Source organism: Scardinius erythrophthalmus (genome assembly GCF_964197995.2).
Source record: "Scardinius erythrophthalmus genome assembly, chromosome: 1".
NCBI lineage: Eukaryota > Metazoa > Chordata > Actinopteri > Cypriniformes > Leuciscidae > Scardinius > Scardinius erythrophthalmus.
This window is the reverse complement of record NC_138221.1, coordinates 71,246,051-71,268,290: the sequence shown is the minus strand read 5'-3', so window position 1 is coordinate 71,268,290 and position 22,240 is coordinate 71,246,051. Positions and strand designations below refer to the sequence as shown.

Sequence of the window (22,240 nt, the reverse complement as noted above, 5' to 3'; positions counted from 1 at the left end):
ACTTAAAACAACATTATACTTGCCCATTGTTTAATGTCTTTTCTAATGATCATTCACAGTACAAATGCAGACACCTTTACATTGCAGACCTTGAAGAACAGAAATTGCATTGTTAAAGCAGAGACATTTTAAAGCCATCAACAATACATTTATCTGTATTTTGTCTGATAAAAACTGGGACGCATTTCAAATTAATTTCATTATTAAATAAATGCACAACAAGGGGTTTAAACATAGACAGGTGCATTCATTTATTTAACAGTTATTTGCTATTGCATCACATCTGCATTAACAAAGTGCATGCTACAGATGCATAAATGGGCATAACAATAAACAAAAATTATAAACAAAGTATGAAAATCATAGATTTTCAATATCAATTATTCAGGTGATTGCATGGACATGCACAGGTGCATGGAGAACGTTTAGGTTACTATTGTAGGAGGGAACTGAACTGACGAATTGGGATCTCGTCTGAGAGCCCAGTCACCTTTGAGTGTAAACAAAACAAGCCAATGGACATTGGCGAGTGCGATTGGCGAGTGAGACCATTCAGTGGTGATACAGCAATTGTGGTGTTGGGACGTAACATCTCTGTTCCCACCTTCAGGGAACGGGAGTTACAATAGTAATCAGTCAGTCATGTTCAAAGATATGTCAGAACTGAGCTGACAAACTGCAAACTCGACCAAAACGCCACAATTGCTGACCCTTCCAGAGCCCAGAGTAAGCCTCCTGTAACCCCCTCAACCCCCACTCGATGTGAAAAACCCCTAACCTGGGACAGAAGAAAGGACAGGGCTTTACTCAGAGATAGCAAGTCACTGCTATTCCTTTGACCCGCACAGTGAGACTATTGGATAACACTGGGAAAGTGTGCCTATTCCAAATGGAAAGAGATGCTATGGAGACCACATCCTGCCCGTAGGGAGGTAACATGTGGAGATTACACATATGGACAGACCATTGGGGCAGTGCTACATATGGAAGGTCTCTGGGGTAGAGCCAGCCTCGCTAAGGGTGGAAGTCAATACCGGCAGAGCAAACTCTGCCAAGGGAAAGACACGGGCTCACTGACAGGGAAGCCGTACCGTGGAAGAATACACATGTGGGATCACCCATGGGGGAATCACAAAACATGGGCACCTAGTCTAGTACAGGGGTTGGCTTCTGGGCATAAACATGACTGCTAGAGCTAGCGTCAGACGCTTTTACCGCGTCTAACTGCAGAGGGTGCTGGAGGAACTCTACCAGGGTTCGCTAGGTGGGGTACTTGCATCCTGTCCTTGGAGGGGAATGGCATTGCAAGCAAGACAGAGTGAGTCCCCTCCTCTACTAGCTACTTGTAGTTAGTACACGTGATGAAACCGGTTTTACACAGAGATTGTAACACCTCGCAAACATGTTAGGTATCGCCCAGCCTGCAGCTTTACAAATGTCTGCCAGTGAGGCTGTGCCAATGCCCAGGAGGAGGCAACACTCTTAGGCCCTGTTTACACGAGAACGCTCGCGGATGAAAACGTAAAAATATTTTATCAGATGTGCCTTTTGTTTAGACGGCGACGGCGTTTTCGGGGCTTAAAAACGAAAAAAAGTGGAACCACCCTCCAGAGTGGAAATCTTAAAAACGTTCCACCGTCGTGTTTCCGTCTAAACGGTAAAAACGCAAAAGTTTGCTAGACAGTGAAGGCACCGATCAGTGCTTCACATTGCCACCTAGCCGCCTGGAGTGCATACTACATTGAATTTCACACACTTTTGCATCACCATATGCACGCAGATTTCCCCCCGATAACGCTCGTCTAAACGCAGAATAAAAAGTGATCACTTTTGCGTTTTCTCTTCAGATCATTTCCGTGTAAACGTAGCCTCAGTGGAGTGAGCCCTCACTCTGAGGAGGCACATCTTGTCTTGATCCTGATACGCTAAGACGATGGCATTCACTATCCAGTGGGCCAACCTCTGCTTGGAGACCTTTCCCCTCTGCTGGCCTCCGTAACAGACAAAGAGCTGGTATGAGGTCTTGAAGCTCTGTGAGCAGTTAACGTACAAACGCAAAGCAAGAATGGGACAAAGCAGAGCTAAATCTGGGTCAGCCTCCTCCAGGGGTAGTGCTTGCAAGTTCACCACATGGTCCGTGAAAGGAGTGGTGGGAACTTTGGGCATGTATCCAGGCCGGGGTCTCAGGATTATGCGAGAGTTCGCTGGCCTGAATTCTTGGCACGATTTGTCTACCGAAAATGCCTGCAGGTCCCCTACCCTCTTAACAGAAGCAAGTGCAGTCAGGAGGATTGTGTTAAGGGACAGGGTTTTAAGCTCTACTGACTGCAGCGGCCCGAAGGGCACTCTCTTGCAAAGCTGCTAAGACCAAGGAGAGGTTTTCAAGAGGACACAAGGTGAAATTGATGATCAGGTTGTGCTTCCCGAGAGACTTGCCCTCTACTGCGTTGTGATGTGCGGCAATAGCAGCGACATATACTTTCAGGGTGGAGAGAGAGAGCCTTCGCTCCAACCCTTCTTGCAGGAAGGAAAGAACAGTTCTAACAAGAGCATTTCAGGGGGTCTTCTCGGTGAGAAGAGCAGGTTCCACTTGATGGTGTCAACTACTGCTGGGGGTAGGTCACCTAAGTCCTCCTGGTGCCCTGTCACTGAGAAAGAAGGTACTTTCTCAGGGGAATCTGCCAGGAAAGGGACTGTTAAGATGAACATCATTTCTGAGAACCAAGACCGAGTGGGCCAGTAAGGCGCAATCATCAAGACTTGCTTCTCGTCTTCCATGACCATGCATGGCGTCTGTGCGTGTAGGCTAAATGTGGGAAACGCATATTTGTGTAGGCCCCTGAGGGCCGGCTGTGTGCAAGCACACGTAACCTCAGTTCCCTGAGATAAAGGGAATGAGTATTGCGTATTCACATAATTATCTAATTTCAACACTGCATTAATGTTACTTTTACTGTTTGTAGTGTGGACACTACAGGACTTCCCTGTGGTGTTGAAAGGGTTTTTTAACAGGAGGTGACTGTGTAGTTGCTGATCCAGTGAAAATATCTTTATTTAAAATATATTTTTTGTGGTCTTAAATGAAATAAGTTTACAGTAATAATATGCTCACATTATAAGTGCATTATAAATATTAGTTTATAAATTTAAGTTTCAAGTTAGGTAGAGTTAATTCATATTTTGACATTTGGCATTAGCAAATAGCCAATGACCTATGTTTCCAAACTTCTGACGGTGGTTTCGCCTCGATCGGTCTAACGGTTTGGAAGATATTGGCAAATGTTTTTTAAGCATTTTTTAAGTTGCAAATCACAACGCTACACAAACCGTTAGGTGAAACCAAGCATGTTTGGTATCGTTGGACTTGGCAAGGATTCAGGAACCTAATGAGATGACGTGAAAATAAGTCAACCACACCCAGAGTTAAAAGTATTTGAAAATTTTATTTTACCACTAGGTGGCACTGGTTCGAAACTTCTCAGGGTCCTTCAGGGCATCGTACTAATGACCCATACAGAGTTTCGAAACGATACGTTCATGCGTTCATAAAATACAGCATTTTGGTACAAAATAAAAAATGGCCGACGCCAAAAATGGTCGATTTTGGAATTGAAAATTGGATATCAGTCGACTCAGCATGACGCCCTGAATCTAATGAGCCATTTTTTGCCATTTTTTGTATCTCCGGACCAGTAGGTGGCGCTGCGCCAAAACACAGCATGTAGCCTCAGGTAGTGCTTGTGATGACATATACCAAGTAGAGATGCACCGATTACAATTTTCTGGGCCGATTCCGATTTCCGATTTTTATTAAGTTTGACCTGCCGATACCAATTTTAGCCGATTCCGATTTCATTTTTTCTAACCACTTTACAGCACACACAAATATTTATTTTAAATCTTTTCTGTAATAGAACATTTTACAATTTGCATAGTACAGATTTTTTTGAACAGATAAACACTATAAAATAGAACTATATAAATTACTCCAGGTTCACACACAGTGTTATGGAAGAACCATTTCCTTTTCACATCCAATATCCAATATTTTATATATATATATATATATATATATATATGTATTTAGCAAACTAAACATCTGTATGAAAACAGGGAATGGCAATAAAATAATATATAAATAAAAAATAAAATAAATATAGCCTTGCAGTATAAAGATATTTCTCAAAGCACACACACACAGGCCTATTGCAATCACTTGTACAAACTGAATAATAAAACAAGTTTAAATGGGTACATTTTCTATAAATATTAGTCTTCGTTTTCTTTTCTGACATAGCCTACTCCAGGTCTTGTTAAAACACGCAAATTCTGTGCATTTTGGGCACTTTTTTTGTGAAACCCTATTTAGGATATTTTGTCCATCAAAAGTGTGCTTTCCCTTTAATTCCCGCTGCTCACGCAGTGCAGCAAATAGACTCGGCGCCGAAACATGCGCTTCATTGCTCGCAACGCTCTTGTTTGACGCTCACGCGCTGCTCCTGCTCCCGTTGTGAATGCACTCATTGATTAACATGCACGCCGAAAAAAAATACGCGCTTGCGGTCTGAACGACGTAATTCACGAGGTGTGTGTTCATGTGTGTTCCGTGTGCACGTGTGATGCTGATGTTGCGCGATGTTAATCATGCGGCACCCGAGTGCATTTGACCGGCATAAAATCGGCATTTGTCAGACTGATCACGTGAAAATCGGCCAATTCCGGTCACCAGCCGATCAATCGGTGCATCTCTAATACCAAGTTTGGTTTGAATACGATAAAGCGTTGCGGAGATACAGCCTTACGTCTGTTTTTGCAAGTGCAATTAGTTTGCGCGGTATTTGAGAATGGTTTGACGAATCGACATGAATTCCATAAATTTTTGTCATGGTCTAGAGATGATCTGGTTACATTTTCATGAAAATCGGAGCATCGGCCTAGGAGGAGTTCTTAGGAGGAGAAATTATGTCATGCAATCAAACCGTCTTGAGCTAAGGAATTAGTGGAAAAATTAATTTTGTTTATAAGAACACCAACGATTTAAATAGATGCCTACGCACATTCTGTGCTTGGCCCTTAATTACAGTAAAGAACTGTACAATTATCAGTAAATTACTGGCAACAGTGTTGCAAGTATTTTACCATTCATTTGCGGGACAATGTGATTAGACGTTAAACTTCCGACCAAGAGCTTGACTCATGTCTAATTTTAAATGTTTTTCGTTTTTACTTCGTTTCGTTTTACGGTGGCAATCCCCGCCCACCCCGCACACACACTCCACGCGTGAATGCGGGAGACAGGAGAGCAAGCTATGCCATCACTGTGGCTGTCGTTGGGGTGATGTCAGCCAAATCCAGGGCTGCCAACTCTCAAGCATTCACCTTGAGACTCACGCAATTTACACTTTTCATACGCTTTCATGCCACACATCCATTTTCTCACGCACAGAAAAATCACGAGGCAAAGAGGACATGGAGACCAACAGACTAGACAGAGCAGGTTACTTATGATATAAAAAAATCAGCTCTCAGATTCTGTCTATTCTATTACGAAATTCAAACAATGAATACTGTTTTGGCGCTTGTAAATGTGACAGTGCCTCAGTTCAAGCGGCACGTGAATGATTAGGTTACTGACGTAACCCAGGTTCTCTGTGAGGTAGAGTGAGTAGGTATCTCACTATGGGAACACCTCTGGGCGTGACCGATCGTGGAAGCACCAATTACACCACGTCTGCCAACCAAGGCAGACCAATCGCTGCAGCGATCAGGGAGTCCCGCCTCCCTGTATATAAACCGCAGCTACCTGCCATTTCGTCATTCTCCGCATATCTCTTCTCCGTGCGAAAAGGCAAGGAGGGCAATGTTGTGAGAACCTGGGTTACGTCAGTAACCTAATTGTTCTCTTTCTAACATTTGTTCGGTATCTCACTATGGGATATAGACAACTCCCGTATTGCCGATATGCTGATGAAGCAGACTGAAGTTGAGAGGGTTAAAGTATAAAACTGCATCACTGACCCAGACGGAGAAACAGAATAGTCTGAGAAATCTGCCCTTATAGAACCACCTTATTCCACCTGACTATTCACTCCCAGAACTGATTGGGCCAGAGAGAGTTCTGTCACATCCAGTCTATAGAAACGAATAAATGTGTGCAGAGAGGACCAGCTGGTTGCCGTGCAAATTTCTTGAATCGAAATGCCTTTAAATAGAGCCCAGGATGTAGACATACCTCTAGTAGAATGCGCTCGTAGACCTACTGGGGGCTCTAAATTCATGCTAGTGTAACATAACACGATAGCCTCTACCACCCAGTGGGAAAGGCGTTGACGGGAGATAGGTTTTCCCTTGTAAGAGTCAGCCCACAAGACAAACAGCTGGTTGCTCTTACGCAATGTGCGGGTTCCCTGTAAATACATATACAGCGTACGAACCGGACATAAACAGTGTAGCCTCTCCTCCTCTGGAGATGAAAAAGGAGGTGGATGAAAAGCCAACAAGTCCACTGATCTTACTCTATCCGCGTGATCGTATACCTTGGGCACGAACGCCAGGTTAGTTCTAAAAAGTACTCTTTGACTACCCGGAGCGAACCTCACACATGAGGGGTGAACTGATAAAGCATGTAGTTCAATCACCCTCTTTGCTGTTGTAAGAGCGAGTAGTAGAGACGTCTTTAAAGCGAGGAGCTTTAAGTCCATCTTATCAATGGGCTCGAAAGGGGGTTTAGAGAGCGCGTTCAGGACCACAGACAAATCCCATGGCGGGACCAGTGGCTTTGATACTGGGTGTAATCTGCGTGCACCTCTCATGAATCTACAGGCCAGGGGGTGTTGGCCCATAGTGCCTGAATCAATGCCTGGCCAATTGTGGGATAGCGCATCCACACACAATGGTGCATCGTCGCCGGCCAGGGAGAAGAACAGGGGACATTGCGCGATGCGTAAAGATCTCCCATAACATGAGGATCACCTGGGGGTGGAGTCTCCACTCCCCGTAAAGAGGATTCCCTCTGGATAGTAGATCCGCTCCCCTGTTCATTATTCCAGGGACATGCATCACGCGTAATGAGAGGAGAGATCTGCTGCTCCACATTATTAGTCTCTTCGCTAACATGTGAAGCATGTGAGAATGAACTCCGCCCTGCCGATTTATGTAGGCAGTCGCCGTTGTATTGTCTGTCCTGACCAATACGTGATGATTCTTGAGAAAATGCACAAAATGTCTGAGAGCTAGAAACACTGTCAGTAGCTCTAGAAAATTGATGTGCCTCTCTCTCAGTGCCAGAGAACAAACTCCTCTCACTGTTCTGCCCTCGAACACTGCGCCCCAGCCTGTGAGAGATGCATCCGTCGCCACCACTTTTCTCAGTTCAATAGGACCTAGAGGGCATCCTGTCCTGAGAAAGGACGGGGCTCTCCAATGATAGAGAGTGTTCGCGCATTCTGGTGAGACGCGCACTCTGCGGTTGAGGCGGCTCTTGGGGCGAATGCCTTGTGGCGCTGTCCAGTTCTGATAGTCTCTCATTCGCAGTAGTCCCAGGGGAACCACTGACACCGTTGAGGCCATCAGTCCTAGTAGCCGAAGACACATCCTGAACGAGACTGATCTCCCTCTTTTAAAAAGGGAGAGGCAGCTGTGAATCGTCTTGATGCGATCCTCTGATAGGAAAGCTCGATACATCACAGAATTCAACCTGAGACCCAAGTAGACTATTTCCCGGGACGGAGACAGACAACTCTTCGTCTGGTTTATTTCAAAACCTAATCTCTTCAGATGCATCACTAGTGTGTGTATGTCGCTCTCTGCCGGCACGGAGCACAGATGAAAAGATCGTCCAGATATGATGAAACCCTGAGCCCTAATCTCCTCAATGGAGTCAGGGCCCCTTCCACACACTTGCTGAATACTCGAGGGGCTAAAGCGAGGCCAAACGGTATTCTCGTAAACTCGTATGCTGTGCCCTGATAGGCGAACCTCAGATATTTCCTGTGTGCAGGAAAAATATCTATGTGAAAATATGCGTCCTGGAGATCCACCGAGGTGAACCAGTCCCCTTGCCGAATATTTTGACACAGCGTTTTGACAGACAGCATTTTGTATTTGTATTTTCTGAGGTGTCTGTTGAGGACCCGTAAATCCAGAATGGAATGGGACAGAATGGAATCATCTTGACCTGGATGCGTCAGAGAAAACTTTTTGATGGGATGCTTGTGAACGTTAGACCTTCTCCTCTCATAACAGACCTTGAAGGTGGAGGGGGAGACAAACTCTTGGGGGGCACTAGTAGAACACTGGCCACATTCCCACACACACTGAACTCTGAACTGTCCACACGAACACATTTTACCTCTGCATTCCTTCTCCTTTTCCCCACGGGAAGGAGAGAGGAATCGTTCTGAAGGGATGGGACAGATAAACCCTGGGTGCTGTCTTCCGACTCTTTCTGATGCCGAACTGACGTATCAGGTAGACCGCCTCTTCTTATTCCCCGGAGGGGCAGCCGATCGGTGTTTCGCAGCTGTGGCCGCGAACGACTGTTTCGGCCGAACGAAACCGGGTGGCGCGGGACGGGAAGGTTGATAATCTTTCTGGGGAGACAGACCTGGAAAGCTTCTCCCTCCTTCTTCCGCAGGTCACACTGCTGACGCATTGCCGTTACCGTCGCGCCGAACATGTCCTTTGGATCTATGGGGCATAAAAAAACTCCACTTTTTCTTTGTCAGAGAGTCCTGACAAACCCAGCCACAGCGATCTCTCTCCCACAACTGCTAAGCCCATACTCAAACTTTGAACTGCTCCGCGGGACGTGCGCAGGTTTAAATCTGCGATAACGCATATCTCCTCCCAGAGAACTGGGTTGGGAAATCCGGAGTCCAGCTGACGACCCATCTCCTCTAATAGCTCCGCTTGATAGGCTGTAAGGAGGGACGTTGCGTTCAAAGCATGAAAAGACAGCGCAGTTGACTTGTAGATCTTTTGAAAAACAGAGGCGGCAAAGCACTCTGTCTTTCCTGGCAGCGAGGCTCTGGTTGAAGAGAGCGCCGCCATGTGGCTCGGGTGCAAATGATTCGCTACGGATGTTTCCACAGAGGGAGGATCTGCCATCCCTAGATTGTCCATTCCCTGAACATCTAGCCTTGAGAAAACCTTAACAGGCACTCGATGTGAAAAAGGCTTGTCCCAAAACTTTTTCATCTCAGCCACACAGGCCGGGACGGCTGGAATAAACTGCCTGGCTGGCAGGAGACGTTACGGGAGTCTCTTTCCATCATACAGGTCTCTTTCAGCCCCTTGACCTGCTTGTTGAGAAGGCCAGTCGATAGACAATCTAGTCCTCAGTGCCCAGAAAAGCGCTGAAACGGAGATGAAGGGGAACCCGTTTTTATTTATTTTTTAATTTTTTGGCTTATTTTAACTGGCCCATCCAGTTTTCTGGAGGCCCACCTACAATCAAAATCCTGGCGCCGCTAGTGCTTCGCAGCGGTCTGATATCAAGAAATAACAGACCGCATTCCACATTGGAATTCAACCGAGCCATGTAATAATGTTTAATCACTTTCAAACGGTAAAGCCTGTTGCTTTATAACATAGCCAAAGGTCGGTGTATTTTTGCTTTATACATTTTAGGCTTATTCTCAAATTCAGATTGTGTTAGGGGGGCGGGATTATAAGGCAATTTTAATCGGACAATTTGACCGGAGAGATTTAATTTTGTCGGACATTTAATTTTTTTTCCGGCCAATGTCCGGTAATTACCGGACAACGGAAACCCTGGTATGTATGTATATATATATATATATATATATATATATATATATATATATATATATATATATATATATATATATATATATATATATATATATATATATTGTCACTAATAGCGCCTCTGTGGCCCTTTCCGACCGAACACAGCGGGAACCATCACCCGAATATTAGTTCCGCCCGGACTCTTTTCTCACACGGACCCAGTACTTTTCCGTCTCAGCTGTGGCTCATCATCCCATTAGTTCCCAGTACTTTTCCGTCTCAGCTGTGGCTCATCATCCCATTAGTTATCGCCTTTATTAGGCGCGGACTTTCTCTTGTTCATTGCGAAGTCTTATCGTTCCCTATGGTCGTAATTCTGAGCGTTTATCTCTGTGTTGGATTTTCTGTGTATGACTCTGGACTGTGTACCCCGTTGACGATTCCTGCTACCTGCCATTGCGACCATTGCCTGTCTATTGAACTGTTTCCCGGATTACCTACGTTGTTCCTGTTTTCTGGTGATTATTCCTGCCTGTTGACGATTCTTAATAAAGCCTTGCAGATGGATTCGAATGTCTCTGACTCCGTGTTACAGAAGACTTCGCCACCTCAGGATCCAGCGGCTTTAGATCAAGTGGTTACTGAAGTGACACGGCAAGCCTCTCTGTTGACTGTGCATCACCAACAGTTGGATCGGCTGACCACCATGACCGAGGAGTTGGTGCGGTCTATGCGGTCGCTCACACAGGCTGTGCAACAAGACCCCACTGCATCGAATCCTCCCACTGCAGCCCCCACCGCGCCGCTTTCCGCGGTCTTCCCCACGGGAATACACGCACCCCGCTTGGCACTTCCAGAGAAGTATGACGGCTCTCCAGGCAAGTGCAGGGGCTTTCTTATGCAGTGTGCCATCTATGTGAACTCGCTGCCGCCGGGCTCTGTGACGGAGGATGGCAAGGTTTCCCTCGTCTGCACCCTTCTCACCGGTAAGGCCTTGAGCTGGGCAATGGCCTTGTGGGAGGGCCAACAGATGGTTTTCCCGTCGTATCAGCACTTTCTCACCAAATTCCGGGAGGTGTTTGATCACGCTGAGGATGGCAAGGAGGCGGAGGAGGAACTATTAAACCTTCGCCAGGGATCTTCCACCGCTGCGGATTACGCCCTCACGTTTCGCACGCTAGCAGCCCAGGCGGGCTGGGAGGGAAAACCCCTTAAGGCCATGTTCCGTCGAGGGCTTCGCACGGACCTGCAGGCTGAGCTCGCTTGTCGGGATGAAAGCAAGACTTTGGAGGAGTATATGGAGATGGCGATCAAACTGGACCATCTGCTCCGCTCTCGCAGGAGTCGCCAACCACGATTACCTCTCGCCTCACCCCAGTCTTCGGCTCACGCCCTGGAGGAGCCCATGCAAGTGGGATTTTCCCGCCTCTCTGATGAGGAGCGCGAGAGAAGGATGAGAAATTGTCTATGCCTCTACTGTGGTCAGTCTGGTCACTTCCGAGCTCAATGTTCCGCTCGTCCTCCTAGAACCACCAGCACTCGGGTAAGCCACAATTCCTTGTCACCCTCTCTCTTGTTGGATGTGTGCTTGATCGTCCACGGATATTGGCCGCCACATCAAGACTAAAGCCTTTATTGACTCAGGGGCGGCCGGTAACTTTATTGACCAAGACTTTGCTAATCGCCATCGCATATCTCTTGTTCCATGTGACCCCCCTATGGCGGTGGCAGCCCTGGATGGAAGACCACTAGGTGCTGGAAAGATCTACCACATCACTGAGGCCATCACACTGATCACCAGCTCCCTGCACACCGAGACCATCCAGCTCCATGTCACCCAATCACCTCACCACGCCATTATTCTTGGCCACCCCTGGCTCACCCTCCACGATCCACAAATTTCCTGGAAGGATCAGGACATCATCCAGTGGTCCCAATCTTGTCTCCAGAGGTGTCTCAAATCCCCACAGAGGAACCATCACGTGGTTCCAGTTCCCCAACCTGAAAGTCAACCCCCGCAGGACCTTCCCGAGGTTTACTGGGATTTCCACTCTGCATTCAGCAAGTCCCGGGCCACCCAGCTTCCACCTCATCGGGACACGGATTGTGCCATCGAGCTCTTACCTGGAGCCACGCTCCCCAAGGGTCGTGTATACCCCCTGTCCCAACCCGAGACTCTGAGCATGCAGCAATACATCGACGAGGAACTCGCCAAGGGGTTCATCCGACCCTCCACCTCACCTACCTCGGCGGGCTTCTTCTTCGTAAAAAAGAAGGACGGATCCTTGCGTCCCTGCATCGACTACCGAGCCCTCAACGAAGTAACAACCAAGTACCGTTATCCCCTACCCTTGGTACCTTCAGCCCTGGAACAACTCCGCACTGCCCGTATCTTTACCAAGCTCGACCTGAGATGCGCCTACAATCTCATTCGCATCCGGGCAGGTGACGAGTGGAAGACGGCCTTCTCCACGACGACTGGCCACTATGAATATCTGGTCATGCCCTTCGGTCTGTCCAACAGTCCCTCTGTCTTTCAGGCCCTTATCAACGATATTTTCCGAGATATGCTCAACAAGTGCGTCATAGTTTACATTGATGACATACTGATCTACTCCGACACCCTGTCCGAACACGTCCAACACGTACGGGCTGTGCTCCAAAGACTAATCCAGAACCAGCTGTACGCCAAACTCTCTAAGTGTGCCTTCCACCTCTCCACCGTCTCCTTCCTAGGATACATCATCTCTGCTGAGGGAGTCACGATGGATGACAGCAAGGTTTCCGCCGTGCTACACTGGCCCCGTCCCCAAACCGTCAAAAACCGTTTCCTGGGGTTTGCCAACTATCGAAGATTCATCCGGGGTTTCAGTCAAGTGGCAGCTCCTCTAACTTCCCTCACTCGCAGTGGAGGTGGATCCAACAAGCTGGCATGGTCTACGCTCTGCGAGAAATCGTTCCAAGATCTGAAGACTCGTTTCACCTCGGCTCCCATCTTGAAACACCCAGACCCCCGACGTCAGTTCACTGTGGAGGTGGACGCCTCCAGCACAGGTATCGGAGCAATACTGTCACAACGCCAGGGAACCCCAGAGAAATTGTACCCGTGTGCCTACTACTCTCGCAAACTCAATCCCGCGGAACGTAATTATGACGTCGGGAACAGAGAACTGTTGGCCATGAAAGCGGCCCTGGAGGAATGGAGACACTGGTTGGAGGGCTCGACCATACCCTTTCTCATTCTAACCGACCACAAGAACTTGGAGTACTTGAGAACCGCCAGACGTCTCAATGCCCGCCAGGCCAGATGGTCGTTATTCTTCTCCAGTGTTCTCTTCACCATAACCTATCGGCCCGGGTCCAAGAACGGTAAGGCGGACGCACTCTCCCGCCAATACGACTTGTCCCAATCAGACACCTCTCCGGCCACCATCATTCCCATCTCCCAGATCGTCTCCCCCGTGCAATGGGACATCATGGCCGAGATCACTGAGGCCCTAGAAACAGATCCTGCTCCTCCGGAATGCCCTCCTGGACTGACCTACGTCCCCGCTCCCCTACGGCATCGCGTACTGACACTAATCCACGAAAATCCCAGCGCCGGCCACCCCGGCGACCAGAGAACTCGTTCTCAATAAGTTCTGGTGGCCTTCAATGACTCAACAGATTCTAACCTTCGTCAAGGAGTGTGTCACATGCAACCAAACCAAATCCCTACGCCAGCGCCCTGCCGGTCTGCTCCAGCCTCTCCCCATCCCAGAGAGACCATGGTCCCACCTGGCCGTCGACTTCATGACCGACTTGCCACCTTCTCACCACCACACCGTGATCCTCACCATCATTGACCGGTTCTCCAAGTCATGCCGCCTTATTCCGCTTCCCAAACTTCCCACTGCATGGGAGACTGCTCAAGCCTTGCTCAACCAGGTCTTTAGATTTTATGGTTTGCCCGAGGACATAGTCTCGGATCGAGGACCCCAATTCACGTCCCGTGTGTGGAGGTCCCTCTGGTCTCAGTTAAATGTCAACGTCAGCCTCACGTCAGGGTACCACCCGCAATCCAATGGACAAGTGGAGAGGCTGAATCAGGAACTCTCCCGCTTCCTACGAGCTTACTGTCACCTCCATCAGGAGGACTGGAGCGAATACCTCATGTGGGCTGAATACGCCCAGAATTCCCTAAGGAAGCCCTCCACCCAACTTACCCCATTCCAATGTGTGTTAGGCTTCCAACCTCCACTATTCCCGTGGTCCGGGGAACCTACTAACCTCCCCGCAGTGGACACCTGGCTACGGAGGAGCGAAGCTACCTGGGATCTAGCACACACCAACCTACGACAGGCAATCCAACGAGTTACCCGCCAAGCCAATCGCCTCCGGAGAGCCGCTCCCCCATACCAGGTCGGACAGTGGGTCTGGCTCTCCACCCGGGACCTGAGACTCCGACTCCCCTGCAGAAAGCTTAGCCCAAGGTACGTGGGTCCGTTCAAAATCCTCAGACAAATCACTCCTGTGTCTTTCCGTTTAGATCTCCTATCTCATTACCGCATCTCACCCACTTTTCATGTATCCCTGCTCAAGCCCAGTCAAGCCCATTAATATCCCTGCTCAAGCCCATTAATATATATATTAATATATATATATATATATATATATTAATTTGCCTACCAGGCAAGACTTAATGCATATATATTCCACCACCTGTTATTCACATTAATATAAGACATAGGCCTAATGGACTGTGTCTAGAGTAATACCTCCTTGAGATTAGCATTTTTACGTAACTTTGAGTTTTAAAATGGATGCATATGCATATTCCACATTTTATCATAAGTGTGTCATGCAGTGTGGCGACTTGCACTGGTCTTGGTCTTGACTCGGTCTCGGCCTGTCTTGGTCTTGGTCATGACTTGGTCTCGGTTTAGGTGGTCTAGACTACAACACTACTTAGTACCTAATGGTTCGACGGCAGAAAAAAAATAAACCAAACAATTTGTTTACTTTTTTCCCCCAATAATCAAAGGTAGTGGCGATTCAATTAAAAATAAACATAATGAATATTTTAAAATATTATGTCAGCTCCAGTTTGAATCCAGCCTCTTATGAAGACTTCAGATGCTCCAATAGCTGTCAAGAGACAACGCCAAATACTGCAAAGTCTTTTTTTCTATCTTAATCATTTTTAACAAACATGTATTCATTACTTCAATGGGCTCATTGTTTCTGCCTTAAATTAATACATTAATACACTGTGTGATTTGTATGTCATTGAAACAATCGATGATAATTGACAACAAAACACTACACAAAACCAGAACCAAAGGGCACATTAATGGTAAGTCGTATCACTGATCAAACTATCATAGGTTAAATGAAGACCAGTGCCCGTATTCATAAAGATTCTAAGAATCCTCTCAGAAAACTCTTAATTTAGCTTAAACACTTTTACGTAGGAGTCTTAGCTTAAGAGCGATTCAGGACTGATCTGAGAGCAACTCTGAGTAAGGAAAAGACAAAAACTTTTATCTCAGTAAGGAGGCGGGGTTGACCCCGCTGCTATGTATGACACAATCGCCTGGGCCTTACGCTGATTTCCTAAAAGAGTTTGCAGATTTTCTCTCAGATCTATTGGTCAATATCGATAAAGCATTAATTGTTGGAGATTTTAACATACACGTAGATAATCCAAATGATGCGTTAGGGGCTGCGTTTACAGATTTATTGAATTCCTTTGGGGTCAAGCAAAACGTCACCGGACCAACTCATCGTCTTAATCATACACTCGATTTAATTATATCACATGGAACCGATCCAACCGATATAGATATCATTCCACAAAGTGATGATGTCACTGACCATTACTTGGTAACTTGCATATTACGTACTGCTGTAATATGTCATGCGGCGCCGCATTATCGACCAGGCAGAACAATCCTTCCTTCCACCATAGATAATTTCTCAAATTGCTTATCTCATCGGTCTCAGCTGCTGCCTGAACCCAAACAAACAGATGAACTAGAAGAACTAACTAGCACTATGAGCACCATTCTCTCTAGAACATTGGATATTGTTGCACCCATTAGATTAAAAAAGGTCAGAGAGAAAATTAAAGCACCATGGTACAACAATACTACGCGTGTTCTAAAGAGAGAAACCCGTAATTTAGAGCGTAAATGGAAACAAACTAATTTAGAGGTCTTTAGAATCGCGTGGAAAGACAGTATGTCACGTTATAAAAAGGCCCTAAAAGCGGCCAGGGCTGAGCACCTCCGTAAACTAATAGAAAATAACCAAAATAAATCGAAGGTTTTTATTTAACACCGTGGCTAGACTAACAAATAAACAGACATCACCCGAACAAAATATCCCGTTACAGTTTAGTAGTAATGATTTCATGAACTTCTTCACTAAGAAAATAGAAAACATCAGAACCACAATTGTAAACGTTCAATCTTCAATCGCGCCTTATAATTCAGCCTCAATTATCCCCCCGCAAGAACAATTACAGTGCTTTACAACTATAGAACAAAAAGAGTTAAATAAACTTATCATTTCATCTAAAACAACAACATGTTTATTAGATCCTATACCAACTAAACTATTGAAGGAAGTGTTACCTGTAGTGGAAGAGCCTCTCCTCGATATTATTAACTCGTCTTTATCTTTAGGTCATGTTCCAAGAACATTTAAACTGGCAGTTATAAAACCTCTCATTAAGAAACCACAATTAGATCATAATTTACCTGTCTTCTAAACCTTCTTCAAAGTTTCCCTCTTCTGCTCTTGGTGAGTGCTTAAGTGAATTAAAAAAATTCACTTGGTTTTCAAGTAATTTTCTAAAATTGAACAGCAGTAAAACAGAAATTCTTCTTGTTGGTTCAAAAAATACATTAAGTAAGTCGAATATCTCTTCTGTGGAAAAAGATAACTGTTCTGTTCCTCTGTCGAATCAGGTCAAAAGTTTGGGTGTCATTTTTGACACAACTCTGTCTTTTGAATCTCACATTAATAGAGTTACCCGTTCTGCATTCTTCCATATTCACAATATAAATCGTCTGCGTCCTGTCCTTTCACTCAAGAGTACTGCTACGCTTGTGCATGCTCTTGTAACATCAAGAATCTACTATTGTAATGCTTTGTTTTATGGGCTTCCCTCCAAATCTCTTCATAAATTACAATTAGTACAAAATGCTGCAGCTTGAGTCATTACCAAAACTTCCACCTTTGAACACATTTCTCCTGTTTTACAGATGTTACATTGGCTTCCAGTTAAATTCCGTGTGAATTTTAAAATTTTACTTTTAACTTACAAAGCACTTAAAGGAGAAGTTCACTTTTAAAAAACTTTTTCTGATAATTTACTCACCCCCATGTCATCCAAGATGTCCATGTCTTTCTTTCTTCAGTCGAAAAAAAATTAAGGTTTTTGATGAAAACATTCCAGGATTTCCCCCCATATTATGGAGTCCAATGGGACCCAAACGGTTCAAGGTCCAAATGACAGTTTCAGTGCAGCTTCAAAGGGCTTTAAACGATACCAGAAGATGAATAAGGGTCTTATCTAGCGAAACGATCGGTCATTTCAAAAATAAATAAAAAAGTTTAAGTTTTATACGCACAAATGTTCGCCTTGCTCTGTTCTGTGATGCGCGTTCATGACGTCACGTAATACGCAATTATGTTGAAAAGGTCACGCTTGAAAAATTTCTGTCCTGAAGAAAATGTTCTTTTTGGCTTTTTAATATTAAAACACCCAAGATACGCACACGAAATGGGCATTTTAAACGATAAACTGACACAAATACATTTGAAAATGTGTATATGGTCCTCCTTCCGCACATTTGTAAACACGTCAAGCGTGACCTTTTCAACGTAATTGCGTATTACGTGACGTCACGAACGTGCATCACAGAACAGAGCAAGGGCGAACATTTGTGCTTATAAAACTTAAACTTTTTTATTTATTTTTTAAATGACCGATCGTTTCGCTAGATAAGACCCTTATTCATCGTCTGGTATCGTTTAAAGCCCTTTGAAGCTGCAATGAAACTGTCATTTGGACCTTGAACCGTTTGGGTCCCATTGGACTCTATAATATGGGGGAAAATCCTGGAATGTTTTCATCAAAAACCTTAATTTCTTTTCGACTGAAGAAAGAAAGACATGGACATCTTGGATGACATGGGGGTGAGTAAAGTATCAGCAAAAGTTTTTTTAAAAGTGAACTTCTCCTTTAACAACTTGGCTCCTTCATATCTTCTTCATATACACACTCCTTCCCGCACTCTAAGATCTGCTTCTGCACTTTCACTTGTTCTGGCACGCACTCGGACAACTTCTATGGGTTCACAAGCTTTTGGCTATGCTGCTCCCCATTTATGGAACTCTCTTCCAGTAGAAGTTCGCAACAGTTCTAGTCTCTCAGTTTTTAAATCTCGTCTTAAAACGTATCTGTTTAGGCAGGCTTTTATGCGATTTAATGTTTTTGCTGTACTGGTTTGATTGTTTAATGTCTTTTTTTATGAATTTTGTAAGGTGTCCTTGAGTGCCATGAAAGGCGCCTCTAAATAAAATGTATTATTATTATTATTATTATTATTATTATAATAATCTAGCAAATTATAGACCCATTTCAAATCTTCCATTTATGTCTAAAATACTAGAAAAAGTTGTGTCCGCTCAACTGGGCTCTTTCTTGCAAGAAAATTACATCTATGAATAGTTTCAGTCAGGATTCAGGCCGCACCATAGCACTGAAACTGCGCTCGTTAAAATCACAAATGATTTACTTTTAGCTTCTGACCAAGGCTGTATCTCAATACTAGTTTTACTTGATCTTAGTGCTGCGTTCGATACTATAGATCATACAATACTCTTAGATCGACTACAAAATTATACTGGTGTTCAAGGACAAGCATTAAGCTGGTTTAGATCATACTTATCTGACCGCTACCATTTTGTCTATTTAACCCTCTGGGGACCAAAAACGCGCCGGCGCGTTTTGCTCGTTTTTTTTTTTAGCAATGAAAAATAAACACAAAATGCTCTGTTAATTTTGATCTTTAGTTTTCGTGTTATACATCAATCGATCCTGTTCAGTTTCTATTTTTTTTTCTGTATACTCAAAATAAAAATAAAGTGTTTTGCTTTTTGACAAATAAAGAAACTTTAACATGATGCGATTTCTGCCTTCTCTCTATCCGTAAACTCCCATTTGAAACGCGTTCGAAAATGATCTATAACTCCGCGAAAATTCAGTCAAACAGGCAAACAGACCCACGGGCATAAAGCTTGAGATCGCATCTGTTAAATGAAGTCATTTATATAAAAAACAAATATTATCAGCTTCTGTAATCTGTATAAAAAGAGAGCGACTCCAGTCGACCTCATTACGAGCTAATTCACAGTAATGTGACACGCCCACGGAGAGCGCGTGCTATTCAAACGCAAATTCTGAGAACTATTGAAGATCTGTGAAACGCCCACATCAGCTGTAAACAAAGCGCGTCGCGAATCGCGATCGAGTGAGGCATAATATAGCTTACCTTATGGAGAAAAGATTCCTCAGAACAGTGCTGATATGAGGAACAATATATCCTGATATGAGGAGCAGATCCCGCTGAGGAGTGAGGTAGGCTGTTTTCTTTTCTCACGTGTGGAATAACGTTATGGAATAACGTTAGTGTAGGCCTATGCAAACCGCAAAAAGATGAATCGCATTTCTATAATATGACTCGCCTTTCTGTGAGATGAATGAAGGGTACATATTTGTAAAGACTGTTTAGCCTAAATATAAATCGCGCGTCTGTGTGTGAAAGAATAAACTGCTTTGCTATAGCCTACTGAGATGAGTAAAAATCGACTGGAATATGTTGAAATAAAATGTATTTGTACAAGCAACGTATTAAACTGCAAATTAGCATTTATATGCCCTAATATTTCATAAAAACAACGCTACAGTCAGTCACTTGTTGACTAGATTTGGGTACAGTTTTTAGGCTACTGTAAAATATACTGCCACATAAAATAAGCTTTTGTTTAGCAATTTCTGCTCATATCTAACGTTTTATATATATATATATATATATATATATATATATATATATATATATATATATATATATATATATATATATATATATATATATATATATTTGTCAAAAATAAAGTCATAGACTAAGATGTTAGATGTTCCAATGCGGCTATATTCAAACTAATGAATACATATGATAAAATGTAGGCCTATAATCTTTTTTCTTTTTCTTTTTTACAAAGAAAGAGTACACTTGAAATATTGTTGAAATTGTAATTATTGTTGTAATTGTAACATTTTTAATAAAATAGCAAAACATATTTACAAGAGAGATGTAAGCAAAATCTTAAATGGTCAATATAAGTCTTCTTCTAAATACATCCTTTGTCCTTGTATTGTGGCTCAGTCAGTGTCACACCTGAAAGGATGGCTCATTAGGCAGAGTCATTATGCAGAGTGGGTGTGAACTACTCCTCCCCCTCGCATACTGGCTTTCCAAGCAAAACCTGTTTTACACCATTTAAATCAATGTATTTTTTTTTTGTGAACGATAAAGCAAGACTATTTTCATATAATTTTGAAGCTAGAACTCAAAGGGACCACATCCATTGGTCAAAAGTCTTGTGGACACATATTTAATATGTGTTTTGTGGTCTTAATTCAGCAACTTTCATTTTTATTTTTTCCAATAACCACGCATAAACATTATTCTCTTAAAAATACAAACATCTACATACAAGTTGCTTGCATATTATGGTAGCCCTGTTTGTGCTATATAGAGTGAATTTACACCTTTGTCATTAACATGTTTATAAATAACTGAAAAAAGCACAAATGTCAAGGCATGTCAGAACTTCTCAAGGGCCCCAAAAACACCTTGGTCCCCAGAGGGTTAAATGGAGAAAAATCGATCAAAACTTCAGTAAACTATGGAGTGCCGCAGGGATCTGTGTTGGGCCCTCTATTATTCTCAATATATATGCTGCCACTTGGAAATATTATAAGGAAACATGGAATTAGTTTCCATTGTTATGCTGATGACACTCAAATCTATATTTCATCATGGCCGGATGAAAACGCTAAATTATCCAAATTGACAGAGTGTGTTAAAGATATAAAAGATTGGATGACGCGTAATTTTCTTTTATTAAATCCAGACAAGACAGAGGTAATACTTATCGGTTCAAAAAAACGCCCACAAAACCTCTTACAATATAACTTTAACACCGTAGGATGTCCCGTTACTTTATCCTCTACAGTAAAAGACCTGGGTGTTATACTCGACTGTAACCTGTCTTTTGAAAATCATATTTCATATGTTACAAAAACAGCCTTTTTCCACCTTAGAAACATTGCTAAGCTACGTAATATCCTATCAGTTTCTGATGCAGAAAAGCTAGTTCATGCATTCATGACCTCGAGACTAGATTACTGTAATGCTTTATTAGCTGGTTGTCCTGCATCCTCAATAAACAAGCTACAGTTAGTCCAAAATGCAGCCGCTAGAGTTCTTACTAGATCAAGAAAATATGATCATATAACACCGATTTTATCATCACTGCATTGGCTACCTATAAAGTTCCGTATTATTTACAAGGTATTGCTACTGACTTATAAAGCCCTAAACAGCTTAGCTCCAGTCTATTTAACGGATCTTCTATCACCCTATAATCCATCGCGCTCTTTAAGATCAATAAATTCGAGGCTTTTGGTCATACCTAGGATATCCAGATCAACCAAAGGAGGGAGAGCATTTTCACATTTAGCTCCAAAACTCTGGAATAGCCTTCCTGATACTGTTCGTTGCTCAGACTCGCTCTACCAGTTTAAAACTAGATTAAAGACGCATCTTTTCGGCTAGGCATTCATATAATATTTTTAATCTTACAGTTCAAACTACAATCCGGCCTCTAGTTCATAAATGCCAGAGGAGAACTGGCCCCCGACTGAGCCTGGGTTCTCCCAAGGTTTTTTTTTTTTCTCCATTAGGTCACCTGATGGAGTTTTAGGACACCATTAGGTCACTTGATGGAGTTTTTCGGTTCCTTGCCACTGTTGCCTTTGGCTTGCTCAGTTGGGGATATTTTGGGGATATTTAATTTTATTTTATGAATCAATAAATTCTACTAGAAACAAACCTTGTTGTATTATTTTAATTTAATACTGCGAAGCTGCTTTGATACAATTTGTATTGTGAAAAGCGCTATTCAAATATACTTGACTTGACTTGACTTGACAATCTTTTGAAGATTGTGATTAGTTGTTTGTCCAAGAAGGGAAAAAAGGTGATTTTAAGTATAGGGTCTATTCTAAGCCTTCACTTTGAAATTACATGCGTAATTTTTCCTATTTGACCGTTCTCACACACACACATTATATATATAAATCCTTTTTTTTTTATTTACCATGCTGTTAATTTCCTATAAGGTATTTGCTTGGCTTAGAATGATAAAA

General features: G+C 43.6%; 1 protein-coding gene across 1 annotated transcript in view; it reads right to left on the bottom strand.

The window, feature by feature from the left end:
- Window positions 1–22,240, bottom strand: part of LOC308690437 (sterile alpha motif domain-containing protein 9-like) — a gene marked incomplete at its 3' end in the record, with an annotated part of 69,032 nt that overhangs the window by 4,634 nt on the left and 42,158 nt on the right. Inside the window, exon 4 of the mRNA XM_081364848.1 lies at window positions 24–89. Within this exon, the coding sequence (XP_081220974.1) occupies window positions 24–27 (4 nt within the window). The 5' untranslated portion in view covers window positions 28–89. The remainder of the gene's footprint in view (window positions 1–23; window positions 90–22,240) is intronic.